General features: G+C 52.5%; 1 protein-coding gene across 5 annotated transcripts in view; it reads right to left on the bottom strand.

Annotated features, from left to right (window-relative positions):
• ATP2A3 (ATPase sarcoplasmic/endoplasmic reticulum Ca2+ transporting 3) overlaps window positions 1-4,614 on the bottom strand; it is a 37,107-nt gene extending 32,493 nt beyond the window's left edge. For all 5 annotated transcript variants that reach the window (XM_053570680.1, XM_053570681.1, XM_053570682.1 and 2 more), the window contains exon 1: window positions 4,330-4,614. In XM_053570680.1, the coding sequence (XP_053426655.1) occupies window positions 4,330-4,447 (118 nt within the window). In that variant the 5' untranslated portion in view covers window positions 4,448-4,614. The remainder of the gene's footprint in view (window positions 1-4,329) is intronic.
• Window positions 4,615-26,121: the final 21,507 nt, after the last annotated feature.

Genomic DNA, 26,121 nt, shown 5'->3' with positions numbered 1-26,121 from the left:
ACTTCCACATGGTGGCAGGCAAGCCACATCCCAGTGGGTTTCACATCCCTTATGGCCCTTAGGGGATCTCAGGATTCTATCCCTGCTATACTGAGGAGGAGCAAGTCCAAGGAAGGGCAAGTCTGCCTGAGGTCATCCCTCGAGTGGGCCCATTCAGATCACTCCCTCCACCCAACTCACTCCACTTCTCTTGGCCTGGTTTCTGTTGGCCATGTATATGGGTTTCCTGAGCCTCAGCACCAACTGGGGCCTGGGCCAAGGGAAGCAAAATAAGGCCACAGCAAAGATACTGCTAGCAGGAGCCCAAATCCACCTGGCAGCCCTGGGACCATCATACCCACTGCACAGATGGGCAGTGCACGGGCCAGGAAGGTAGGTTCCAGCCCAGCACAGCCCTTAACCAAGCTCCCCTGAACAAATACCACCCCTGAGAGCTCCTGGGATCTCTTCTGACCCCCACATTATTGGGTTCTCCAGGGCCTATGGTTGCAGGCCCACGTGGCAGGACGTGCTCAAACCAACTGGGTTTCTTGCCTTGAATCAAATCCAGCAAAGGAGACAAGCAGCTTGTTCCTGGACACAAGGAAATCAACGACTCCTAAACATACAAAAAGATGCCCAACCTGACCTGTAGACAGAAATATGCAAAGTAAAACTATCAGAGGACACTATTCCATCAGGCTAAACACAGATCAAAATGTCCCATTCCACATGGCACAGGTGAGGCAGTGGGAAACCAGCAATCAGTACAGCATGATGGACAGCAATGTCGCAATAGCTGTCGAGGTCGAAAACACACACCCTCTTTGACCCTACAACTCTACTTCTAGGAATTTATCCTTTAGTGACATTCACAAGTGTGTGACATGGTGTGGGGACGAGGATATTCCTTGTAATGTTGTGTGTAACCACAGAGGCTGCCAGCAACCCAAGTGTCCATCAGAAGTCAGGGTGAAGAAACACTGAAACAGCCAGGTGACAAAACCCTGTGTAGCCACTAGGACACCCAAGGATGTTCCACATGGCGCTGTCTCTAAGACAGCTATCAAGTAGAAAGGAGGGACAAAAAAGCACTTATAATCCTCTCCCTTCCACATAAAAGGAGACCATAGGTCACGGGTCCAGAGTGTATGTGCACAAAATATGATGGGAAGGAGACACAAAAAAGTGAGGGCACTGGGAATGAGTGGTTGGGGACAGATTGGTGAGACATTAGTATTTAATACATATCCTTTGAATGTTGCACTCCGCTAATTCTTATTCAAAAAATAAATTTAAAAGATGTTAAAAAAAACCCTCCCCCAAGAAACTGAGTGCTGGATACCTCTGGCATCAGCAAAGGTGGACTCCCAAGAGGTGCCAGGGCCAAGAGCCTCCCCAATCACTGCCCTGCTGGGCCTCAGAGCACCCATCTCTAGACAGAGTAGGACAGGTGGTGTTTTGTGTGTAAGGGGAGCTCCCAGCTGGTGTGCTCACTGACAGCAGGGCTGAGGCTTCCCACCCCCAGCTCTGAGGTTTCTGTCCACAAGGGGAGGAGGAAGGGGAGGAAGGGGAGGTGAGAGGGTGGGATCCTAGCCTGCCTGTGTTCCTCCCTCCCCTGACAGAATTTGCAAACTTCAGGACTTAAGCAAATGACTTCCTTGTGGTTTCCAGCCCTAACGACCTTGCAGGTGCATGGACTCCTGAGGTGGGGGGAGCACTTGTCCCTGAGGCGTCCCTTCTACCCACAGGCCCCACCCCACCACCCAGCCTCCTCTGCTACCTCCCTGTATGACAGTGTACGTGACTTCACTAAAGACCCACAAACCACCCTATTAGACAGGTTCTCACAATAAGGAGGAAACCAAAGCACAGAGAGGTGAAGTGGCTTGTCCAGGACTGCACAGTCTAAAGGGGCAGAGCTAGGGTTCAAAACTTTATCAGTCCCACCCCAGAAGTTGTGACCCAAGAATGGAGGACACCCAGCCTGCTCCTCAAGCCACAGCAGGAAAGGGCAGCTGGGTCCCGTCCACTTGACTACTTCCAGAGCACTGGAATGCTTCCCAAGTAAGCCTTCAGTAACCTGAACTTCTGGGGTCCCCAAGGGGCTGGGGGCAAAGCTGCTTCCTGCTGACCCAAACTCCTAACACAAGCACCAATACTGGGGTCCCAGAGCTTGTAGAACTTGTGGCTCTCTTATGCAGATGGGGAAACTGAGGCCCAGAGAGGGGTAGGCACTCACCACCAACTCTCTGCCACTTACTATGTGACTTTGGACAAGTTGTTTAACCTCCAGGTGCCTCAGTTATCTCCTCCATAAAATGGGGGTGACAACATTCCTTACTGCATAAAGGTGTTTTGGGGAAGAAATGAGATAATAGGTAAAAAGGGCTGAGAACAGTGCCTGGCACATAATACATGTCCAGTGAATTAGCTTGTGTTATTAATACTATCAAAGTGCGGAGGAACCAGGGCAGCTTGGCAATGCCCTCCCTGCAACTTCTCTTACCACACCCCCAACTCACATGCACCCTCTGTGGACCTGCACACCACACCAAGCCAATATCCTTACCCATCACTTCACACAGATGTTTAGTGGCCAGATCACCCCAAGTTCTCCTCACCCAGACAATATGGGGTCATGAGGGGGACAGGGGATCCCTCCCTCCCAGTCAGTTCCTTCTCTGCTGCACAAATGGAGACAGATGCCAAAAATGGAGAGAGACTCTGGCCATGGTCATATAGCAGCAGAATCAAGGGCTGGGTCTCTAGCTTCCCTTGGGAATCAGGACTCCTAAGCTGAAAGCCTCAGTAGCACAGGTAGTGGGACCCCAGACCTGCCTGTCCCTACCCCACCCCAGGGACAGGCGGGGACCCTGCTGCCCAGCTCTCCTGCTGCAAAGGACACCCTCCCTGCCAAGTCACTAATGGGGGATATTAAATAATATTTATCTCCCAGTTCCTCCCACAGCTCAACTAAATATAGCAACTAATTTTTTTGAAAAAGGATTTCTGCTCTAGAAAGATAATATTTATATAAGAGGTGGTTTTCATAAACCAATACAAAACCCAAGGCTCCTTCTCTGACAGCTTTTCCTAATTTTCCAGCTAGCCCTGAGCCGTGGAATACTCAGGCAGGAGTACCGTCCCCTCTGGCTAGCTGGGGCTCCCAAGTCTCAAAAGGACACAGGCCCAGGCTGCACGCTGGGGATGGAGGGGACATTTCCCTCCGCTGGGTACTGTAGGGGTGAGTGCAGGGTCTGCACTACTATTTAAAACAAGGGTACATGTGAAACTTAGTAAATGTAGAATATAATTGTCTTAACACAATAACTAAGAAAATGCCAGAAAGGCTATATTAACCAGTGTGATGAAAATGTGTCAAACTGTTTATAAAACCAATGTATGGTGCCCCATGATCGCATTAATGTACACAGCTATGATGTAATATTAATAAAATAAATAAACAAATAAAAGGAACACGGCAGCCGGGGAACTCTGTGTCTTTCACCCTGGGAAAGCCTCACATCTGGATAGTACTGGCGTCACTCGCTGAGCCTTTTGGCAGAAAGGAGAACCCCAATCTCCTCTGAAGGAGAAGAGGAAGAAAAGATATCCCTCCATCCAAACAGCAAGAGCCCAAGGCTCCCTCCCTATCCAGAGATGAGCAGGCACTGTCCCAGGTCATGCAGGGCAAGGCCTCCCCTGGCAACTCCCGGAGGCCTAGACTCTGCTACCCCAGGAAGGTGGGTCTCCCGCCTTAGCAGTTCAAAGCCCCCACCGACTCCCGCGAAGCCACATCCGCCTGGGGTTGCAGAAAGAGGAAGACTTGGGAGTGGGGGTGGGGTGGGGGTACCAAGGCTGCCAGCTGACAAGCTGCACCTTCTTGGGGGTTTAATTGAGCCTCAGAGTAGACACTCTGGGCCAGCTAGGAGGCTGGGCCTCAGAGTCTCTGGCCGTCCCTTGTCAGTGGTCCCAGCGCCTGCGCCTGCATGATGCGGGTGGGTTGCAGCATGGCGCAGGGGGTCCTACACTGACTGCAGACTGGGGTGCAATGAGGCTTGCAGGGGTGCGTGGGGACGCGGGTGGAGGTGCGAAGCGGGAAGGACCGCGCGAGGGGCAGGGAAGGCGTCTGGTCTCTTAAACCGGAAGCCCCCCAACCCCCAGCCCACGAAGGTGGCCGCGCAGCCCCGCCGGGTGCCCCAAGAGCATCTGTAAAGGTTTCCGGAGCCCTCGCTTCCTGCTGAGACCTGGGTGGGGAGAGGACCGCTCCGTGGCCACAGGCAAGGAGGGGTAACTCAGAAAGCTGCGCGCACGCCCCCGCTCCCCGGCCCGGCCCGGCGCGCTCACCATTGGGGCCGTAGCGCTCCCGCGCGCTGGTCACCTGCGCAGGGCTCAGGCCACCCTCGGCGGTTACTGAGAAGCTATGCAGCACGTCGGCGACGGGGAGCAGGTGCGCCGCCTCCATACCGCCCGCCCGGCCTTCTGAGCCGTCGAGGCCGCCTCTTTGCAGGGCTACTGCGTGGGGCGCGGGGGACTCGGGCCCCGGCGGGCGCCGCGCGAGACCATATCCGCGCTGGGACCTTCCCCGACGGCAGTAGCGTTGACGGCCACGGCCCGAGCCAGGATGCTGCGCTCCGGGCTCCCTCCCCGGGGCGGGGCGGCTCGGGGCCCGCCCCCGCATCACACCTCTTCCGGCTGCCCACGGAGCCCGCGGCGTCCCCGCCCCCGTCCCGGTCCCCGCCGCGCCCCGAGGAGGGCCGCCCGCCCATTCTGCAGAAGGGGGGACTGAGGCCGTGGGCGGGTAGCGCGCCGAGCAGCCTGGGGGAGCCGAGGGCGCGCGGCCTGGAGGGGCTCGGTCTTTGTCCCCAGAGCACTGATCTCCCTGCAGCCGCGTGCGCCTCTTCTGAGCGGTTCCTGGGCCCCGGCGGTGGGGGGAGGGGCCTGCAGAATTGGAGGAGTCCATAGAGGGGCGTCCTACTTCCCTGCTCGAATTCTGCGAAGTGTGACCCAGTATCTGGAGGAAACCCAAAAGCCAATAAGCGCGTCCCCCTCCAGAGGCAACTACTTGATGTTTTCCTTATTTGGTGTTTGTGATTTCTTTATTCTTTTCCAAATCCCCAGCGATGAGCGGTCATTCCTCATATAACCAGAACCTTTGAACAGTATATGAGAAAGTAAAGAGAACTGGGCTTGTTACATTAGATTCACACCGTTGCCCCAGCAGGAAATGTAACTACCGGGGCAGGCGCCGAGCTCCCTAGAGAGGCCTGAGGGGAAGGGCGGGGGTCTTTGCTGGGAGTCTCCAGCGGGCGTCACCCTGGCGCAGGCAGGGACGGAGGACCCTTGACTCCAGCGCTCCCAGAGGTTCCAGGACAAGCCGCTACAAGTCGAGGAGGAAGACGTGGGATGGCAGATAGCTCCTGCCCCGCGTAAGGGAGGAGCAAAAAGAACATTCTGTCACCTGCTACAGCTTGAAAGACCGAGGCTGTCGCCTCATCGACCTCTGTCCCCCACCCAAGCCGGTCTCTGCTGTCCAGAGCTTCAGCCTCTGAGATCTGCCAAGGCTGCCCAGGGTCATAGATCCCAGAATTGAGCCCTCACAGTTGGCTGTTCAAATCCCAAACCCTACAGCGCCTCTCCAGCCCGGAAGCCTTCCCAGATGACTGCACCTGTACCTCGCCCCCGCAGCACACAGCCCCTCTGCAGGCCTCAATTCCAGCCATACCCAGACCGTGTGCGCCCACAGCATCTTTTCCTCCTGGTCCAGGAGGAAAATGCTTCCTCCCAAATGCTTCTCTCCGCACTGATTCCTGAGGGGGAGGAATGCTGGTTTTCTGCCTCCTTTCAGATTGACTTTTTCTTTTGAGACAGAGTCTCACTCTGTTGGCCAGGCTAGTGTGCTGTGGTGTCAGCCTAGCTCACAGCAACCTCAAATTTCTGGGCTCAAATGATCCCCCTGCCTCAGCTGCCTGAGTAGCTGGGACTGCAGGAGTGCACCACTATGCCTGGCTTATTTTTTTATTTTTAGTAGAGATGGGACCTTGTTCTTACTCAGGCTAGTCTGGAACTCCTGAGCTCAAGGGATCCTCCCACCTCAGCCTCCCAGAGTACTAAGATTACAGGTGTGAGCCACTGTACCTGACCCAGACCGACATTTCAGATTTCAAGTTCAATATCCCTAGGTATTTCCCTCCTGTTCCTTTCTTCTCCACCAGTACAGTATGCAAAGACAGTCCCACCTGTATGCCTAAGTAGATTAGAGAAATATCAGCACAGCTGTCCTCTAGAGACCTCTCTCCCAGAAATGTGCAGTCCTAGGCATACAAGCAGCTGGAAGACTCCAGCCCGCCTCCCCCTACACATACTCTGGGGTCTGACTCCTCTCTGCTAGTCCTGGGGACCTTAATCCACAAACCTCTCCCTCTCCACCACACCCTCAGCTAGTTAGAGTTAGTGTTTGCTAGAAGGTAGGGCCAGAAGGCATGACTGTTTGCTCTGGCAGCCTGGCTTGTGTTCCCTTCTCCAACCCACTCCACCCTACCTCCAAACCACCACTGACAGGGCAAACAGCTGCCAACAACCTTGGCCCCCACCTGGCAGGCTCACACACCTGTCAGCATGCCCACCTGCTTGGCTGTCCCCATCACGACTTCTGAACACCCCTCCAGGCTCCCACAGAATCACATGCAGTCTTTTCATACTACATTTCCCTGCCCCGTCACTGTGTGACCCTCAGTAGACCTTTGTACACCTGAACAGACAAACAGCTGGGGCCAGGGCAACATAGTTGCAGGCAAGCTGTCCCAAGGGCAGAGCTATCCTATCCCCCTCCCAGCTGCCACATACCTGGCACGCAGTCCCAGCTCTTCTCAACTCCTCTACAGGACAGATGATGGCAGGGCGTACCACCTCTGTGGCAGGGTCATACCTACCCACCTCACCTGAGAGGGGCCAGGGCAGGGCACAGGAAAGGTTGGTCTTCCCTGGGAGGATTTAGTTGCATGGAGAAGAGGGTGCTACAGACAAAAAAAAAAAAAAAAAAACAGCTTGAGTTGAAGATAGGACATCTCTGCCATGTGCCAGGGAGAGTGATCCAGTCCCTCAGCGTGGCTGGGTCACAGAGAACAGCAGGACAGGATCAGGAGGGCAGGTTAGAAAGAGGGTGCAGGCCACTGCAGGCCTTGACTGCCCATGTAATACCTGAGTTTTGTACCGAAGGCTTTTTAAGCAATGGAGAGACAGGGTCAGATTTGCCTTCTAGAAAGTCCCCCAGGGAAGTTGGTGTGAGGATGATGTTAAAGGGGAGATCCAGGGCTCAGAGGACCCTGCAGGAAGTTGGACAAGGGCACCAGGTCATGCCCAGCGCTCTGATTTCCTCCAGGTCCACCTGGGGGTGATTCTGGCTCTCCCTGGGGGCCCAGACCCATGACCTTCCTGGGGAAGGCATCTCCCAGTCATGCCTGCTAGAGCTGCTGAGTCGAATGTGCCAGGCCCTGTGCTAACTCTTTTCCTGGATTACCCCTATTTAATCCTCACAATCCTGGAGTAAGTACTGTTATGATCTGCATTCAGGACTGGACTTGTGGCACAGAAGGCCCTTCACTGGAATGGGCCTAATGTGCTGCTATCTCTAAAATTCATTCATTCGTTCTGTTTTTTTTTTTTTTTTTTTTGAGACAGTCTCAGGCTGTTGCCATGGGTAGAGTGCCACGGTGTCACAGCTCACGGCAACCTCAAACTCTTGGGCTTAAGTGATTCTCTTGCCTCAGCTTCCCAAGTAGCTGGGACCAATTTTTGGTTGTAGTTGTCATTGTTGTTTGGCAGGCCCGGGCTGGATTTGAACCTGTTTGCTATGGTGTATGTAGCTGGCACCCTAGCCACTGAGCAACAAGTGCTGAGCCTCCTTTTTTTGTGTGATTTTTGGCCAGGGCTGGGTTTGAACCCGCCACCTCCGGCATATGGGACGGGCACCCCACTCCTTGAGCCACAGGCGCCGCCCCTCCTTTTTTTTTTTTAGAGACAAGGTCTTGCTCTGTTGCCCAACCTGAAATGCAAAGACATGACCATAGCTTACTATAATCTTGAACTCCTGTAATCCTCCCACTTTAGCCTCCTGAATAGCTAGGGCTACAGGTGTGCACCACCTTATCTGGATAATTTTTTAAATTTTTACAAGGGTCTCACTATGTTGCTTAGGCTGATCTTGAGCTCCTGGACTCAACTGATCCTTCTGCCTCAGCCTACCAAAGCACTAGGATTATAGGCATAAGTCATCCACCATGCCAGGCCTTGAAATTCTTAATAGGGTAATTTTATCTTTGAACTTGTGCTTTTTCGTTGTTGTTTGTTTTTTAGAGACAGAGTCTCACTTTGTCACCGTCCGTAGAGTGCTGTAGCGTCACAGCTCACAGCAACTTCCAACTCCTGGGCTCAAGTGATTCTCCTGCCTCTGCCTCCCAAGTAGCTGGGACTACAGGCGCCTGCCACAACGCCCGGCTATTTTTTGGTTGCATCTGTCATTGTTTGGTGGGCCCGGGCTAGATTCGAACCCACCAGCTTAGGTGTATGTGGCTGGTGCCTTAGCCGCTTGAGCCACAGGCGCTGAGCCAAGCACAGGATTCTGATGGACTCCTGACGTGTGGGAGTTCAGTGGACTCAAATCAAGTCCAAAGTAAGTGTGTTACATTTACAATTGAATTGAAAACTGAGAGGCCATGAATATAGTTTGAATCCAAATTGGCTTTGTGTAGAAAGAAGGCAGTTGTCCTCTGAGAAACACAAAAGATCAAGGAACCCTAGCAGATCACTGCTACTCACATTACTTCTCTGTATTAGCCCATCATTTACATTAAAAATGATGGCACAGTAGGGCGCAGTGGCTCAGACCTGTAAACCTAGCACTTTGGGATGCTGAGGAGGGTGGATCACCTGAGCTTAGGAGTTTAAGACCAGCCTGAGCAAGAGTGAGATACCATCTCTAAAATAGCCAGACGTGGTGGGTGCCTATAGTCCCAGCTACTCGAGAGGCTGAGGCAAAAAAATCACTTGAACCCAAGAGTTTGAGGTTGCTGTGAGCTAGGCTGATGCCACGGCACTCTATTGGGGGCAATAAACTGAGAGTCTGTCTCTAAATAAATAAACAAACAAATAAATAAAAATGATGGCATAGAAGGAAAGGAAAAGATAAGGCTGCTTTTCAGTCCTTCCCTGCTCATGGGTAAGCCAGAGTCAGGGAGCGCTGGCAGCGGGTATGCATGTCAATGGTGAAATGCAAACAGTTGAGTTCATGTGTGGGGCATTTCCATTGTTCTGGTCAAAGCATAATATCAGAGGGGAAGGCTATTGCCTGTACAAACTATGGACTACAAGTCGGTAATTTTAATGAATACACATATGAGTTAAATGCTCTTAATGCTGTGTTTAAAACTGTCTCTGCACAAAATAAAGAATGGTAACTTTCAAAAAAAATAAAAAATAAGAAAAGAATGGTAACTTTCTTTTTTAAATGATAAAATTCATGTGAATAAATTTTATTTTTTCTTTACTTAGAAGATTGAATAGCAAATTTTTTACAAACATCATGACAAGTTGAGAGAGACTGCAGAAGAAAGGAAAAGCTTTATATTTTACAGCCTTTAATGACACTTTTGAAAACCTGGGGTCTCAAGCCAGGCGCGGTGGCTCATAGCCTACTCTCTAACCTTAGCACTCTGGGAGGCTGAGGCGGGTAGATTGCTTGAGTTCAGGAGTTTGAGACGGGCCTGAGCAAGAATGAGATCCCATCTCTACTAAAAATAGCCAGGTGCAGTGGTCCAGGCCTATTGTCCCCACTACTTGGGAGGCTGAGGCAAGAGGATCGCTTGAGCCCAAGAATTGGAGGTTGTTGTGAGCTGTGACAATCACAGCACTCTACCCAGGTGACAGAGTGAGACTATGGCTCAAAAAAATAAAAGTAAAATAAACTGGGGTCTCCATTTTTATTTTGCACTAGGCCCTGAAAATTATGTAGCCAGCCCTCTTCCCATTTTATAAATGAGTGCCTGAGAGCTTAAGAGAGCCTAGAGGATTGCCCCAGGGTACTCAGTTGGGATTCAAACCCTGGCCTGACTGCAGAGCACAGGTTCCTAAACAACTCCCCGCCGTCGGCCTCCCAAAACACCAGGTCAGCAGAGGTTTCACTGGCAGAGAGGGATGTTCTCTGACACACTCGGATCCTCCCTGGTCTGGCCTTGCTGCCACTGCCAAGACTCAGGCCCATCTGCTCTCTCAAGTGAGGTCTTTCCAAAAGCCCCCTTGCTGGCCTTCCTGCCTCCAGACTTATCTCTGGTATAACAAGATGGCTTCCCTGCATTGGTGCCGGGATAAAGTCCAGATGCTTCAATCCAGCAAGCAAAGCCCTTTAACACTTGGCCCCTACTCATATTCAGGCAAACCTGTCTCCTCCAAATCCCCCAAACCGGCCTTACACATTCTAGCTTCATCCTTTTGTTCATGCTGTTCCTCTGGCCTAAACTATTCTTCCGGTTCTTCTCCCTGTAATTTCTCCCCACTTTGGAAATTCATTTTATTGGCTACCTCAACCCTATGTATTCACTCTCTTTCTACACACTATTTTTATTTTAGAGACAGGGCCTCAGTCTGTCACCTAGGCTGCAGTGCAGTGGTGTAATCATAGCTCGCTGCAGCCTCAAACTCCTGGCCTCAAGTGATCCTTCCTCATTGGCTTCCAAAAGTGATCCTTCCTCATTGGCTTCTCAAACTCCTGGCCTCAAGTGATCCTTCCTCATTGGCTTCTCAAACTCCTGGCCTCAAGTGATCCTTCCTCATTGGCTTCCAAAAGTGCTGGAACTATAGGTGTGAGCCACTGCACCCTTCCCCTCCCTGCTAACTTTTGACTGGCTCTGAATGAGAGATCCCTGGGGAGGCTCTCAGAGATCAAGACCTACCTCCCCATTGTACACAGGGGAAAGTGAGGCCTGGGGAGAGGAAGGTACACAAATAGGGACATGAAGTCAGGGAGGCTGAGGCAGAGCTGTGATTGGAACTCCCTGCCCAGGAGTCCTGTTCTTAGGGAGTCAGTGGCCTTCCTCAACGTTTGGTTGCTTGGGGGAGGGGGCTTTGCTGGGCCAGGTCAAGGTGGTCTCAAAAGCCAAAGAGTGACCCTAGGGCAACCTGGCCTCATGGGGCTCTCTATCCCTGCCCTGTGGTATGGTCTCTAAGATAGTAGAAGTGAGAATTTGAGCTGTGTATCTGGGGATAGTGCTAGGCTGGAGTCTGGGAGGGCTGATGGCTCCTGGAGGCGTGGCGGGGCCAGGAGGCCTGGCATCTGCCTCTGTTGTTACCCCAGCTTCAGTCATTCATTCAGAAATGTTTATCCCAGCATGCACCAGGCCCTGAAGAGATGGTGCTTATTCTCCTTGAAAGGAACAAGCCATGAATCCCAAGAAACCACACACGGACGCAGATTGCTATGTGGCTGGTAGTGCCTCGAGAACATGGTGGGGTGGGGATTTCTCTCAGGGAAATCAGGAGACTACCCGGAGGAAGTGACGCTTCTGCTGAAATTAGAAGGAACAGGGGAGGGAAACGTGTTCTGGGCTGGGGAACAGACTTTGCAAAGTTGACCTGGCTGTGCTGTCTTGGAGGTGCCTGGCCATCCCTGGACCTGAGTGTCTGTGTCTGCCACATCAGTGCTGACAGTGGGAGTGGCCGCGGCAGAGTCTGCCCCAGAGAGAACAGAGAACCGTGTGTGGGGAGGTGCCCTACCACTGCCCCAGTTTGGTTTGTAAATGGGTTTGAGTCAAAATGCAAACAGTCTTGGAGGCTTGGGACCTCACCTTCCTCTTCTCAGTGGTCACTGGGGCTCAGTGAGCAGGTGTCCAGGCACTGAAAGGGTCATCTGTCTTATCTGATGTCATCTGAGCAGTGAGTGCCGTCTTAAGCTCCCACTCTCCTCCCAATTTGACAGTGCCCCTCGAGGAAGAGAAGGGAAGCCCTTTGCTCCCAGGTGTTCACTCCCCCCATATGCCCCATCACCCTCATCCTAAGTTATTTTGTTTTGATCTTTCAGTCTTGGGGATGCCATGCAAGTCCCAGATGTGCCCCCATCAGTCTTCTGGGCCCAGGGCTCCCCTGGCCTAGAGCCATCCCCATCCCCTGCTTGTGCCTGTGCTCTAGACAGAGTTGTCAGGAGCCCCCGGCCCCACCCTCCCACCTCCTCAGTCCTGTCCTGCAGGTCTTCAGCCTGTTTCTCACCACTTCCTGCCTCCCCCAAAGGCCACACCAGGCCACAGCTAGGTCCCTGCACACAGTAGGCAGTTTCTTGCCTCTGAATCTTTGCTCACACTGTTCCCTGTGCTTGGAACACCTTTCCATCTTTCAGCTGGTGAATTCTTGCCCATCCATACATTCCTGGAAGCCACCCTTAATCCGTGAGGCCAATGAGGTGTTTACCCTGGGTGTTCACTGTCTGCTCTGCCACCCCGCTTGGTGGACACTCTGAGGGCAGTCACCTGCTCTGACCACACTGCCAGAGAGTGTCAGGGAGGGTGTCGGTTGAATGACTGAGTTTAGGTGGGAAAACTTCCTGAGAATAGAGCACGCACTGGCCTTATGGGGCTGAGGGAAGTGGAGATTTGTCATGAGCCAGGCAGAGCAGGCAGTCAGGGGTGCTCAGCCAACCCAGGACACCTAAACCATTACACTTGGGCCGGAGGGCACTTCCACCTTCCCTCTTGCATCCCACGCTGCAGGAGCTCCCTGCACAGGGTGGAGCTGGAGACCTTGGGCCGCAGCTCCTTGAGGCAACTTCCTGTCCTCACCCCCTTATCTCCCCGGCCAGGCTGAGGAGAGGAAATTGTCCTCTCCCTCCTAGTGGCAGACAGAGACACCCCTGGACTTCAGGAAGGGGAACATGCTATGGGGCCTGCTCCTTCCCGAACTGCCTCCTCTTTTGCTGCTACCAGATCCTCTTCCCGGAGCAGCCAGGTTATCACTCTCCAGACATGTGCCCCCTGGGACTCCATGATTTTCGTAATTAAGATCAACTCCTCAGCTTGGCCACTTGGTCAACTTTATCTCATGCCCTTGCCCCCAGCACCAGCAACCTGTCTTCTCTGTACCTCCCCACAAATTTCCTCCCTCCCTGCCTTTGCCCATGTTGTTACCTAGAGGAGCCAGTGACCTGTGCCTCCCAAGCAGCCCATTTGTGGTCTCTGCCATGTTGTCTGAATTCTCATCTGCAGCACCCCTTTCTCGCCCAGCACCACTTAGGTACAGGTGCTGCATCCAAGTCATCATGCAGCTTCCCTAGGGCAGACTAGTACATAAAGGTCATTATAAAGTCACCCTCTAGTTGGAAATGCTTTAATGCAGAAACTGTCTGGAGCACTTATTGCTACATCTCAACGCCTGGCACCTACTAGACTCTTGAAGATTGCAATTAAATGAAGGAGGTAGTAGCCAATGCAACAAGACAAGAAAAAGAAACGAGGTACAACTGATAGAAAGGGAAAGAAGGAACGGGCATGTCCCCATCCACAAGCTGGTGCCACCCTTGCCATGGGATACAACAGAGAGCACTGGATGGACACGGGTTTAAGTCTCAGAGAAGAGCTTGGATTTGCTGTGCCACACAGCACGTTAGTTTCCCTCCTAGCTCTATGCTACTTTCTCTGCCGCAGTGTGAGGCACAAACACACAGTCTTCCTGGCTAGTCTTGTGTTGTTGTGCCCACAAGCACCATGGTGATAAGGCCACAGGCCCTTCCTGGCAGGGAGGGGGCTCTAGCTATTCTAAGCCATGCCTGACCAGTCTGCCAGCAGGGCCACAGCTGGTCGTGGGTTATGTGTAGATAAAACACAAAACCCCTATTTGCCTTGTAAATTGTTACAACTGACCCAAGCTTGTAAGCCTTAAGGCCCAACCTAAAAATGAACTTTGTGATTTGGACTTGCTCCCTGGTATGGGGAAGGAGCCGTTGGCTTGGGGAGCACCTGAGGGCAAGGTGTACTGTGGTCAGTCCTTGAGCCTGGAGGACCAGCCCTGCCTACAGTGTGCAGAGAGGTAGAGGAGTGCGGGTTTGGCCTTCTCCACGGGGTGCCCCCAGGCCTGAGGTAGCAGCTGGTGGAGAAGATTCTCCTGGGCACTACCCTGGGTGTGGGAGTCTGGGGAAACCCCTCCCCTCTGAGCCTGGGATCACTGTGCAGTGGAATTGAGACAGACAATGTCTGCAGTTTATAGGCTCCCTGGTAGGAGCCTGCTCACGCTGCCCACCAGGATAAAGTGGCAGGAGACCCAGGCCCTGCGCTTTGCTCTCTGGCTGGCGTAACAGAAAAATGCAGGTCTCTATTTGTAGGCATCCAGTGTAATTATGGTTTCCATAACAACTTGGGCTGTTCTTTCCCTCTGGGGGACTAGCTGTCCCAACTTCCCCTCCCCAGTGCCCTTCTGGACCTCCTCATCCAGCGGCTGCCAGGACTCCGCCCCGGTGTTCCCTGTGTGGGCAGCCAGCCCAGCTCCCTGGGGATATCCTGTCATTGTGGCCCACAGCCTAAGCCCAGCATCTGCCAGGTCAGCCCCATGTGTTCTGAGATCTTTCCAGGTCTGCAGGTGGGGCCTGGGAGCCCAGATAGGTGGGGGAAGTTGGCAAAGGCACCCGGAGCCCCAGTGTGGCAGAGCTGGGCACTGTGTCCCAGACACCTGACGCCTGGCAGCCTCTGGGACAGATGCACAGGTGGGGCTCTCTGACCCATGGCTGGCCCTGTGGGTGACCTTGGCATGTCCTCTGCCTCTCTGGGATCCTTCCCCAAAGCCATGTCTTATCCAAACCTAGCCTAGGCTCAGCAGACCAAGGGATTCTATATGACTAATTAAGTGTGGTCACTCCCAGAGAAGCTGGGTATGCTGGGTGTCACTGGGCCTTGGGCTGCCCTCTGGACCCAGAGGGTGGGAGGAGCACTTCAAGTGGGATCTGTCCCCTGGCCTTCAACAACTGTGCTCCATGAAAATGCCCAAATTTGCAAGTTGGGTTCCATTTGCCTGTAACTCCCTGGAGCTACGCCTCCTCATTTGCATGCCCAAATCAGCCCAGGCCCTCCTTCCTCAACCATTTACAAAGGCAGCTGCAGAGGGGTGGGGGTAGGTGTGTGTGAGGGGGGGAGGGGAGGAGGAAAGGATGAGACCAGGAGGGGGTCTATTTTGGCATCTTTCAGTACTATCCTTTAAGTGCATCACTTTAACTTTTTTTCTTTTTTTTTTTGAGACAGAGCCTCAAGCTACCGCCCTGGGTAGAGTGCTGTGGCATCACAGCTCACAGCAACCTTCAACTCCTGGGCTCAAGTGATTCTCCTGCCTCTGCCTCCCAAGTAGCTGGGACTACAGGCACCCGCCAGAACGCCCGGCTATTTTTTGGTTGCAGTAGTCATTGTTGATTGGCCAGCCCAGGCTGGATTTGAACCTGCCAGCTTAGGTTTATGTGGCTGGCACCTTAGCCGCTTGAGCCACAGGCGCCATGCCCACTTAAACACTAGAAACAGCTTTTAGAGCATGTTCTATTCTGCCCAGGGAAGTGAGGACCACATAATTGGTGCCCAGGGAGGCCAGGGCCACACAATTGGTGCATGGTAGAGCAGGGATTTCAGCGCAGGCTCTGTGGCCACAGAGCCCAGGCTTTTAACCACCGTGTTGGCAACAGAAGATGCTGGACTGCTCGCTCCAGGTCCCTGGGCAATGCAGGGCTGGCTCCAACTCTGACTCAAAGCCCCTGCTAGTGACCACTGAGTGATATAGCCTCGTGAAAGCTCTGCGAATAGACCATGAGCCTCCTTGGTTCCCAACATGTCCTCAGCACTGTCTTCAAGGCCCCTGAGGTACCTGGCAGTCACCCTTGGCTAGGTGAAGAATACCACCTCAGAAATCCATTGGCTTTAGCCTTAGCTCCACTGTGTGACTTTGGACAAGTGACTTCACCTCTCTGAGCCTCAGCTTCCTCACTGTAAAATGGGAAACACAGTAGTCCCAGCCTCGCAGGGTCGCTAGTGTGAGCACTCCATGAGACAGTGCTTGCAGCGTGGCCTGCTGGGCCCACAGGCTGCCAGGGCTCAGTTTTTCTTGCATCCACTCCCAAGGACCCAGCCTGGCTCTGGCCTCTATTCCTCAGGACACTCCCCTGCTGATCAAACTGTCTGTGACCTGACCAGGAAGCTGGCCAAGGGCAATACCCACCCAGATCCTGGAGGCAAGAAGCCAACAGGTGGGAACAAAGAATTTTCCATGGCACCACAGTTAATGACGAACTGACACTCTTCGGGGACTCAATTGGTCTTTCACCCTCCTCTCTTTCCCCCAAATTTCCATCGTTGGTGATATTTACCTTGGAATTCTGCCCAGGACTTCAGGAACCCAGCATGGGCAAGTGGAAAACAAGATACAAAAAAAGATAGGTTTTTTTTTTTTTAAAGGTAGTGTTGGCAAGTTTAAACTCTTGGTGTGAAAACATATTACAAAGCAGTAAGCATCAAAACCAAGCGGTTTGGTATTTGAATCTCTTCAATAGAGAGATTCTCCCTATTGCAAGATGTGGCCAAAAGCCAAACATGAAGACGATGTGGTCTCTTTCATCAAGAGGGCCTAAGTCTGGAGTGATCTGCACCTAAGTAGCTGGTACCCTGGGCTCTGTGGTCCTTAAGAACACACACACACTCTGTGGAGACAGGTCTGGGATTAAATCCCCACCAGTTACTAGTTGTGTGATTTTAGGTAAGTTGCTAAAAATCTCTGTGTCTCTGTTTTATCATCTGTAAAATGGGACCAATAACAGGCTCTGCCTCAACAGGCTGTCATGAGTTTATGTGAGAAAATACTGGGCAATGTTAGCTGGCCACCCAACAGAGATACTGCTCCGTTTGCTAACAGAAGCCTGAATTTGCTCCAGGGAGCCAATCCCCAGGCCCAGTGTATGTATCTTGAATAGTCTAAGCGAAACACCCTTTGCCCTTTCTCTTTGCCAGAAACTGGCTGCCCCTGCTTTCCTGGCAGCTAAGGGTGCCCATTATGACCCAGGAGGTCTAAAAGGAAGTCTGAGAGCTTCCTGAGTAAAACAGAGAAGAAATCCTTGGCTTTCCCTACTTCCTGCCTACAAAGAGTTTACGATGCTTAGAGGTACAGCAGCCATTTTGTGGCTGTGAGGCTTCCAGCCTGAGGATGTAAAACCCACATACTGAGGATGGCTGAGCAGAGGAGGATGGGGGGCATTTCTAAGCTACAGAACAGCTCGATATCACTGTATCACTGACCTCCAGACTTCTTGTTCTGAGAGATTATTTTTGTTTTTCAGCATACCATTGCTAGCTTGAATGAGATTTTTTTTTTATTTTAAAGGCCTTTACTGAAAGCAGTCAGGATCTGGGTTGTCTGCTCCATCCAGCTGACTGTACCTCAAGTGCTACAGGTCCTTGGCACCATGCTTGGCATGTATTAAATGCCCAGTAAATGTCATCTGTAACTTCACAGAGAAGTCACAGCATTCCGAATTCATCTCTATCCCTCATTTCAGTAGACAGAGAGGAAAGAGAAAGGAAGAGCCTAGATGGTGTGGGTGTCTCCACTTGCCTTTCTACTCAGTGGGTGTGTGTGAATCTGTTGTCCCTGAGCATCTCTCAGGACTTTGGGTGTAGAGACGGATTCACATGCAGTATCCACTGGAAAAACCAAGATCTGCCCCAGGATAGGCAGGAAAGCCGGTGAGGCCGGATCAGCAGATAAAAGAAGGAATCTTGATCCCCAACCCTTCCTGGAGGGTTTCAGGGTAATTTTTCCCATTTCTGGGCTTTGTCTTATGCCCTGACTTTGGGATGGTGGAAGAAACATTGCTTGGTGTTGTGTTTGAGTCAGAAAGGCCAGAGGTGGCCATTACCCCAGGTGGATGGGGCCAGGGAGGGAGGCCAACTGTCTTCCGGCTGCCCCCTCCCAGAGATTTCTCAGAGAGAACAAAGAAAGGAAAAGGGAGAAACACAGCTCACTAACAGCCAAAGTGATTAATTATAGCCTTAATTTATGAACGAATGCTGTTTGTAGACCTGCCTGTGACTTCACGTGATGTCTTGGCTCAGAGTGAACACAGGTGCTGGCGGGAAACGGTTGGACATCTCCAGGGCAGCTGGAGTTTTATATGCACTGTCAGAAGAGCTGGGAAGGAGCTGGAATGTGGGAGAAAGGATGGAGCCCCACAAAGATGAGGCACGTCTGAGACCTTGGCCCCTGATGCTTTCTGGTTAGCTTCTTAGGTTGCAAACATTCTGTTTTATTATTTTTAAAAGGATGTGTAGGTTAGAGCACAGGCCCTGCTGTCTGCTCGCCTGTCTGAGCAATGGGAATAACGCTGGCCTCTGCTTCCCCAGTGCTCGGCACTGAGCTCAGAACCCATTCTGGATGTCTCAGGAAGTTGATCTGCCACGGCACAGAGAGAGGCATGTCAGAGCACAGATGAGGAACGGGAGGGCCCTGGGCCATCCTGCCCTTTGTGTGAGGCACTGATGGGCCCAGCATACAATGAATAGAACTTTTCACAAAACACAAGACAGAGGGAGGAATTGCTGCCTAATCCATCAGCTGGGGGGGCTGTTGGGATGGAGAGTGTGGCCCTCACCCTGTAGATGACAAAACAGTAGAACCAGGGTGTGAACCTGGACAGGGCCTCTGACTCGTATCCTCCCACCTTGACCTTGTGGGGTGGGTGGCATGAGGCCCAGAGAGGCAGGGGCTTCCCAAGGTGAAACTGTGTGGCCAGGCGGGGAAGAAAACCTCTGAGCACTAATGCCGCAGGGGATGCTGTCAGGAAGAAGACAAATGAGGGCGAATGAAAACAATGTGCACTTGTGTGATGACATTTTCTAGTGTAAAGGCCAAGAGAAAAGACACAGACTAGGAGCCATGTGGGACACTGTGCCTCTGCCGCAGCCACGCACTGCAGGGATGCCAGGACCAGCGCCCACAGAGGAGCAACCTAGACCCGCAGACCCATAGGTAGTAAAAAAAATGTAGACACATACAGCTGGGGGTTCCCTGTGTGCCTATTAAATTAACTGAAATTGAATGAACGTGATAAAACTCAGTCTTGTCAGGCCTGAGTCTTGTCAGGAGGAAAAAGGTAGACTGGTCATCTCTTAGACATACTCATTAAAACTGGTCCTGTCGGGCGGTGCCTGTGGCTCAGTCAGTAAGGCGCCGGCCCCATATACCGAGGGTGGCAGGTTCAAACCCGGCCCCGGCTGAACTGCAACCAAAAAATAGCCGGGCGTTGTGGTGGGCGCCTGTAGTCCCAGCTACTTGGGAGGCTGAGGCAAGAGAATCGCTTAAGCCCAGGAGTTGGAGGTTGCTGTGAGCTGTGTGATGCCATGGCACTCTACCGAGGGCCATAAAGTGAGACTCTGTCTCTACAAAAAAAAAAAAAAAAAAAAAACTGGTCCTGTCTTTCTAGAAATCAATCTGGCCCACCTAACATGGCCAAGACCTTTTGATTGGGCCTTCTTCCCTCCCTCTCTTCCTTCCTTCCTTCCTTTGGCAGAGTTTCCCTCTGTTGCCCTGTGTAAACTACCATGGCATCAGCATAACTCACAGCAACCTCAAACTCTTCGGCCTTTCTTTCTTTCTTTCTTTTTTTTTTTTTTTTTGTAGAGACAGAGTCTCACTTTATGGCCCTCAGTAGAGTGCCGTGGCCTCACACAGCTCACAGCAACCTCCAGCTCCTGGGCTTAAGCGATTCTCTTGCCTCAGCCTCCCGAGCAGCTGGGACTACAGGCGCCCGCCACAACGCCCGGCTATTTTTTTGTTGCAGTTCGGCCGGGGCCGGGTTTGAACCCGCCACCCTCGGCATATGGGGCCGGCACCTTACCGACTGAGCCACAGGCGCCGCCCCTTTCTTTCTTTCTCTTTCCTTCCTCCCTCCCTTCTTCCCTCCCCCCCTCCCTCCCTTCCTTCCTCCCTTCCTTCCTTCTTCCCTCCCTCCCTTCCTTCCATTTTTTTTCTTAGGCAGACTCTCCCTCTGTCACCCTGGGTAAAGTGTCATAGCATCAGCATAGCTCACAGCAACCTCAAACTCTTGGGCTCAAACAATCCCCTTGCCTCAGCCTCCCAAGCTGGGACTACAGGCACCTGCCACAATGCCTAGCTAGTTTTCTATTTTTAGAGGAGACAGGGTCTCACTCTGGCTGGTCTGGAACTCCTGGGCTCAAGCAATTCACCCATCTTTGCCTCCCAGAGTGCTGGGATTATAGGTGTGAGCCACTGTGCCCAGCTGATCTAGTCTTTCTAACCCTAGAAAATACAAGCTTTCTATTTTTTTTTTTTTTGAGACAGAGTTTCCCTTTGTCGCCCTTGGTAGAGTGCTGTGGTGTCACAGCTCAAGGCAACCTTCAACTCCTGGACTTAGGCGATTCTCTTGCCTCAGCTTCCTGAGTAGCTAGGACTACAGGCGCCCACCACAACGCCCGGCTATTTTTTTGTTGCAGTTTGGCTGGGGCCAGGTTTGAACCTGCCACCCTTGGTATATGGGGCCGGCACCCTACCCACTGAGCCAAAGGCGCCACCCAATACAAGCTTTCTGTACCTCCCAACCTCCTCCCCACCTCACTCCCCTGACCCTAGTCTGAGGAAGCCAATATTCACTGACCATTATGGTGTTTAAGGGATTTTCCCAGCCTGATTCCAGGCCAAATCTGCTCTGGCTCTTTCCCTCTGACCCAGGGCCTAGCCCAGATCTCAGTAAAGATGCATTGTGGGGCCCGGAACATCAGCCCCAGGGCTGAACAACAAAGTGCTGACCAGAGGCCAACTGTGGATGCCATGACCCTGCCTGCCCAGCCCAGCCCAGCCCATGGGCGCAGCAAGAGGAACTACATCCCTGTCAGCCTCAGCCAGCCTGGACACAGGGGCCTGGCCCATCAAGGAGAAAAGTGTTAGCCCAGCACAGTGGCCTGTCTGTAGTCCCAGATACGCTGGAGGCTGAGGGGGGAGGCAGGAGGATCACTTGAGCCCAGGAGTTTCAATGTTCTAATCCAGATTGGGCAACATAGTGAGATCCCTGTGTCTAAAAAAACAAAAACAAAGAAAGAAAGAGACAGAGAGAGGGAGAGAGAGAGAGAGAGAGAGAACAAAAGGAAGGAAGAAGGAAGGAAAGAAGGAAGGAAGGAAAGGAGAAATTCATTTGGTGTTTCAGTTCTTCACTGAAACTACACCGGGTCATCACAAAAATCAAGTAAGTCGCAAAGGCAGACACACCCGCTCAGGAACATGCCCCCGCTTTCTCCACTTTGGAGGGAAAGGCCCAGCCTGCTCTCTGAGGGGAAGCCCTGCAGGCTGCAGGCCTGGGATGTGGCTTCTCAAGGGGAAGCTTCTGCCAGTTGCTGGAGGATGTCCCTGGACTTAGCCATGGCCCTAATCAGGGACCTGGTGCCCTTGCTCTAAGTTGACAGTCATCTCACCTATCACCTCTGCGAATCCACAGGAGAGTGGAGAACTGGATTGTCTTCCACTAAATGAGGTCTTCTCCTCCCTTCCCCCATTGAGGCTAGACACATTGGTCCATGGGGACCTGGAGTCACAAGATGAGAAGATGGAAGGGAGCGGAATCCACACACCAAGTCCCCACCTTGACCACACTGCTGGGGCGATGGGCTCCCTCAGACCAGCCCCAGCCACTCCACACCCTGGGGCAGGGCCTGCCTGAGCCTGGTACATCTTATTGGAGGCCTCTCCCACTCTAAGGGAACTAGGATCACCCGTTACAGGATGTTCAGACCCCCGCCCAGCCCAGGGACAGACGAACAGATGCACAGACACACGATCAGACAGACACACAAATAGCCCTCCTCCCACCCCAGCTCTGCCACCTCCCTCCTGCTCAGGCCTCAAGAGTAGGCAATGCCCTGGCTGAGGCAAGCCTGGCCTGGGAGCCAGGAGACCCTGTTAGAGTCTGCACCAGGATCACAGCCTGCTGCAGACCTGTTTCCCCTCTTGCACAGTGGCTAGGGGCTGGGAGTTCTCACCCTTCAGTTCTAGGCCAGTGGTATTTTCACTGTTTCCTTTTGCTCAAAAGAAACCTTCCAGGGCGGCGCCTGTGGCTCAAGGAGTAGGGCGCGGGTCCCATATGCCGGAGGTGGCGGGTTCAAACCTAGACCTAGACCCGGCCAAAAAACAAACAAACAAACAAACAAAAAGAAACCTTCCAAAGAGAATTGGGAGCTATTGTGTCAGAAACAGCTGCATTAGGCATGGGGATGGGAGCAGGGGCAGGGAGTGGAGCCATAGTCCCTGAGAGGACAGGGTCACAAGGACCACCAGGACCTCTGGGACCATAGCCCCTCCCCTGCTCTTGGCCTCCCTGCCTCCACCTAGCCTTTGGCCACGGGCCTGTCTCCTCTTCCCCCTCAGCTCCTTCCTGTCACTGAAGGTCTGAGTGAGGACTGGGAGCTGGAAGCCGACGGGATGCTGGCCGCACTCCTGGGATCTGCCAGAGAAAAGGAAGCTCCTGAAGGTCCAGCAGGGAGTGAGTCTGAATCTGATGTGGTGGACAAGTCAGGTCTCTTCATTACAGGGAGGGAGGAGCCTGATTCAAACAGGCTGAAGCACAAGCGGGAAATAATTGGCTGATTTCAAAAGCCCAAGGGATGTATGGTTTCCAAAATGGCTGAATCAAGGGTTCTCAACTGATGTCTTTGGGAGTTTGTCTCTACGTCTCTGGGCTGTATTCCCTGCACACCGCTCAGCTTTCAGGAGGGTTCTCCCATCATGGTGGTAAAACGGCTGCCAGCTCTCCCACCCACTATCACACTGGAGTGGCCACTTCAGAGGAAGGAGATTTTTTTGCCTCTCATTTGAGTCTCCTCATGGGGTATGGGTGTCCATTCTTGAACCATTCCCTGTAGTACATGGAGTCATGTGCTCTGAAGCCAGATGAGCGTTCCCAAAGGACAGTAAAGATGCAGGAACTGAATCTTTGGACAAGAAGTTACTGTTGAACTTAAATGATGGCAGATATATCTAAGGAACATTGCAGGGATTTGATCCCTCTATAAATCTTGTGATAGATGAATGTGTGGAGATGGCAACTAGTGGGCAACAGAATAATATTGGAATAATGTGAGGAAATAATATCATCATGTTAGAAGCCTTAGAACGAGCATAATAATGGCCGTTCAATAGAGAAATATGTGTCCCCTTTGCAAAGGGCCTGTTTCACTGTGATGTCGAAATTGGGTCATGTACATTTTCTTATTAAACTTTTTGCTAAATAAACTTTTCTAATAATAATAATAATAATAATAAAAGATGCAGAAGCTGGAGGAAGTGATACTGAGCAGGCAGGAACAAGGGTGGCTCCACTGCTGTCCAGAAGCATGACCAGGTCAGAGGCTGCCTTCCAGGTACTACGTGGAGTCCAGCTCTGTTTTGTTTTGTTTTGGTTTTGAGACAGTCTTACTCCGTCGCCCCGGGTAGGGTGCCATGGCATCATGGTAGATGACAGCAATCTCAAACTCTTGGGCTTTTTTTATTTTTCGAGACAGAGTTTTACTATATTGCCCTTGGTGGAGGTAAAGGTAGAGGGGCGTAGTGTCACAGCTCACAGCAACCTCAAACTCTTGGGCTTAAGTGATTCTCTTGCCTCAGCCTCCCAATTTACTAGGACTACAGGCGCCCACCACGATGCCCAGCTAGTTTTTCTATTTTTAGTAGAGATGGGGTCTCACTCTTGCTCAGGCTGGAGCCCAGCTCTGTATGAGCTGAGTAACAGCCCCGGGAGGAGGGGGGAGGCCACTTCCCCAGCCCAGGCTCTGAGGGACGCCTGCAGCTGCAGACTGCCTGGAGGCTGAAGGGCACTGGGCCTGCCCCGAACGCTGAGCAGCCCAGAGACATGGCTCGCAGGAGGACGAAGGGGCCGGATGAGTCCCTCCTGGGTAGCTGGGAGATTCTTGAGGGAAATACTGTTTGACCCTTATTCTTGGCAACAGGAAGTGGTAGCTTCCCAAGAGCAAACTGACCTCACCCCAGCCCCTGAGTCTAACCACTTCCAAAGGGGTGTGGCTGCATCTCTCTTGAGGAAACAGAATTAGTCAATCCACAGGTCGCCTCTATTTACGCTCCTATTCTCACAGAGGCTCATCATTCATGTCAATGTAGGTGTCCTTCATCATGGGCCCTTGGTAAGGGGACACTGGTAGTGTGTCATAAGCTTTATCCACTCTCTCCCTCCCCTGTGCTAACCCCTCCCACGTGCCCATCTGTCCCATGTGCTCACACACTGGACACCAATGTCTTCCAAGTGCTCACATCTTTCCAGAGACTGTGAAGGGCATTAAATAGCACAGGGCAGGACCTGGAACTATGTCCAGTTTCGCCTGGCTATTGATGGCTCCTTGCTTCAAGCAGGAGCAAGGTCAGGGTTTAGGTCAAGGTCAGGGTTTAGGACATGAAGAATGAGGGGTGTCCGCTAAGCTTCCCCAAAATGATAATTCAAAAAGAAATTTCTAGGGCGGCGCCTGTGGCTCAGTCGGTAAGGCGCCGGCCCCATATACCAAGGGTGGCAGGTTCAAACCCGGCCCCGGCTGAACTGCAAACCAAAAAATAGCCGGGCGTTGTGGCGGGCGCCTGTAGTCCCAGCTACTCGGGAGGCTGAGGCAAGAGAATCGCTTCAGCCCAGGAGTTGGAGGTTGCTGTGAGCTGTGTGATGCCATGGCACTCTACCGAGGGTGATAAAGTGAGACTCTGTCTCTACAAAAAAAAAAAAAAAAAAAAAAAAGAAATTTCTGTTGTTTCTCTGCCACCCTATCTGGCTAAGAGAGCAGGGGGCAGAAGGGGCAGAGGGGACAGGGCTGGGAGGCTGGTGCCCTTGGCCCTAGCTCTGACTTGCTGGGTGACCTTGGGGAGCTCCGTGGGCTTCAGACCTTTTCAGGCCCTCTCCAGTTCTCTGGCTTGGTGTGGGCAGATTCCTGGCTTCAGGGTAAGCCTGGGCCAAGACATAGTCTCCCTACAAGAGCCCCAACTGCCACCCCCGCCCAGTGGTTCCCATGGTGGCAGCCCTGGTTCCCTGTTTACCTGGCTCTCTGTGTGTGATTTTTCCACAACTGGCTATTGAGAACACAATGCCAGCTTCCCCCAAGGAGGTGCAGCAGAGCCCACGCCTGTGGCCAAACAGCGGATGTGATTTTCCAGCTCGCCAATGCGGTCTCTGACTCCACCGTCTCCAGGCGTCTCGGATACTCATGGCCTCTGGACCTAGACCTGGCTTTCTGCAAGGGGATGCAGAGAGCTCAGGCTGGGCTGCAGTTCCATCCCCAGAAACAGGCATGAAACCCTGAGCAGGTCACTCTCCCTCTGAGGTGACTCTGAGGTAAAATGGGTCACATCCATAAGCTGTTCCCAAAGCCGGTACCTGCGAAGGGCCTGCCTCAGCTCTTCCCAGAGAGGCAGCCCCAGACGCGACCAGCCGGGACTCCCGGCAGCAAACATTTCCTGCGGGAGCCGGCTCTGAGCCAAGCACAGCCTGGCCACGCTCAGGTCAAACCAATAGCATGGCCTTTGCCCTTGGCCTCCTGTGCCAGACCAGGAGCAGGTCTGGGTTAAAACACCAAAACACAAATCAACCCTAAACTTCTTTGGGTTTTCCACTCACATACCCTCACTGTGAAAAATCCCAATAAGGAAAGAATCAGAAAGCTGATGTCATTAACCATGTCAGGTCCTGCTCTAGACTTTCCTGAGTATCCTATGTGGACTGATCTTTTTTTTTACAGTTTTTGGCTGGGGCTGGGTTTGAACCCGCCACCTCTGGCATATGGGGCTGGCGCCCTACTCCTTTGAGCCACAGGCGCTGCCAATGTGGACTGGTCTTTAGCTTGCAGAATGCGAGTACAGTCTAAGCACTCTGCATGACTTAACTCACTTTGTCCCCTCAAAGGTTTTCCTCCTGTGTTTGTCCAGGAGCACAGGAGCTCAGCGTCTGGCCCAAGATCATATGCTTGTTTGCAGTACACGCTTGACAGTTGGGCTCCTGAATACACTGGCTTGCCCACTGCACTGTGCTGCCTGGAAACACAACTGTTTGGAGGTAAGGCTGGGACCCATTGTTTTTCCAGGAGCTGAGAA

The sequence above is a fragment of the Nycticebus coucang genome, chromosome 18 (genome assembly GCF_027406575.1).
Source record: "Nycticebus coucang isolate mNycCou1 chromosome 18, mNycCou1.pri, whole genome shotgun sequence".
NCBI lineage: Eukaryota > Metazoa > Chordata > Mammalia > Primates > Lorisidae > Nycticebus > Nycticebus coucang.
Note: the sequence above shows the minus strand (reverse complement) of the source record. Positions and strands in the feature narration are given on the sequence as shown.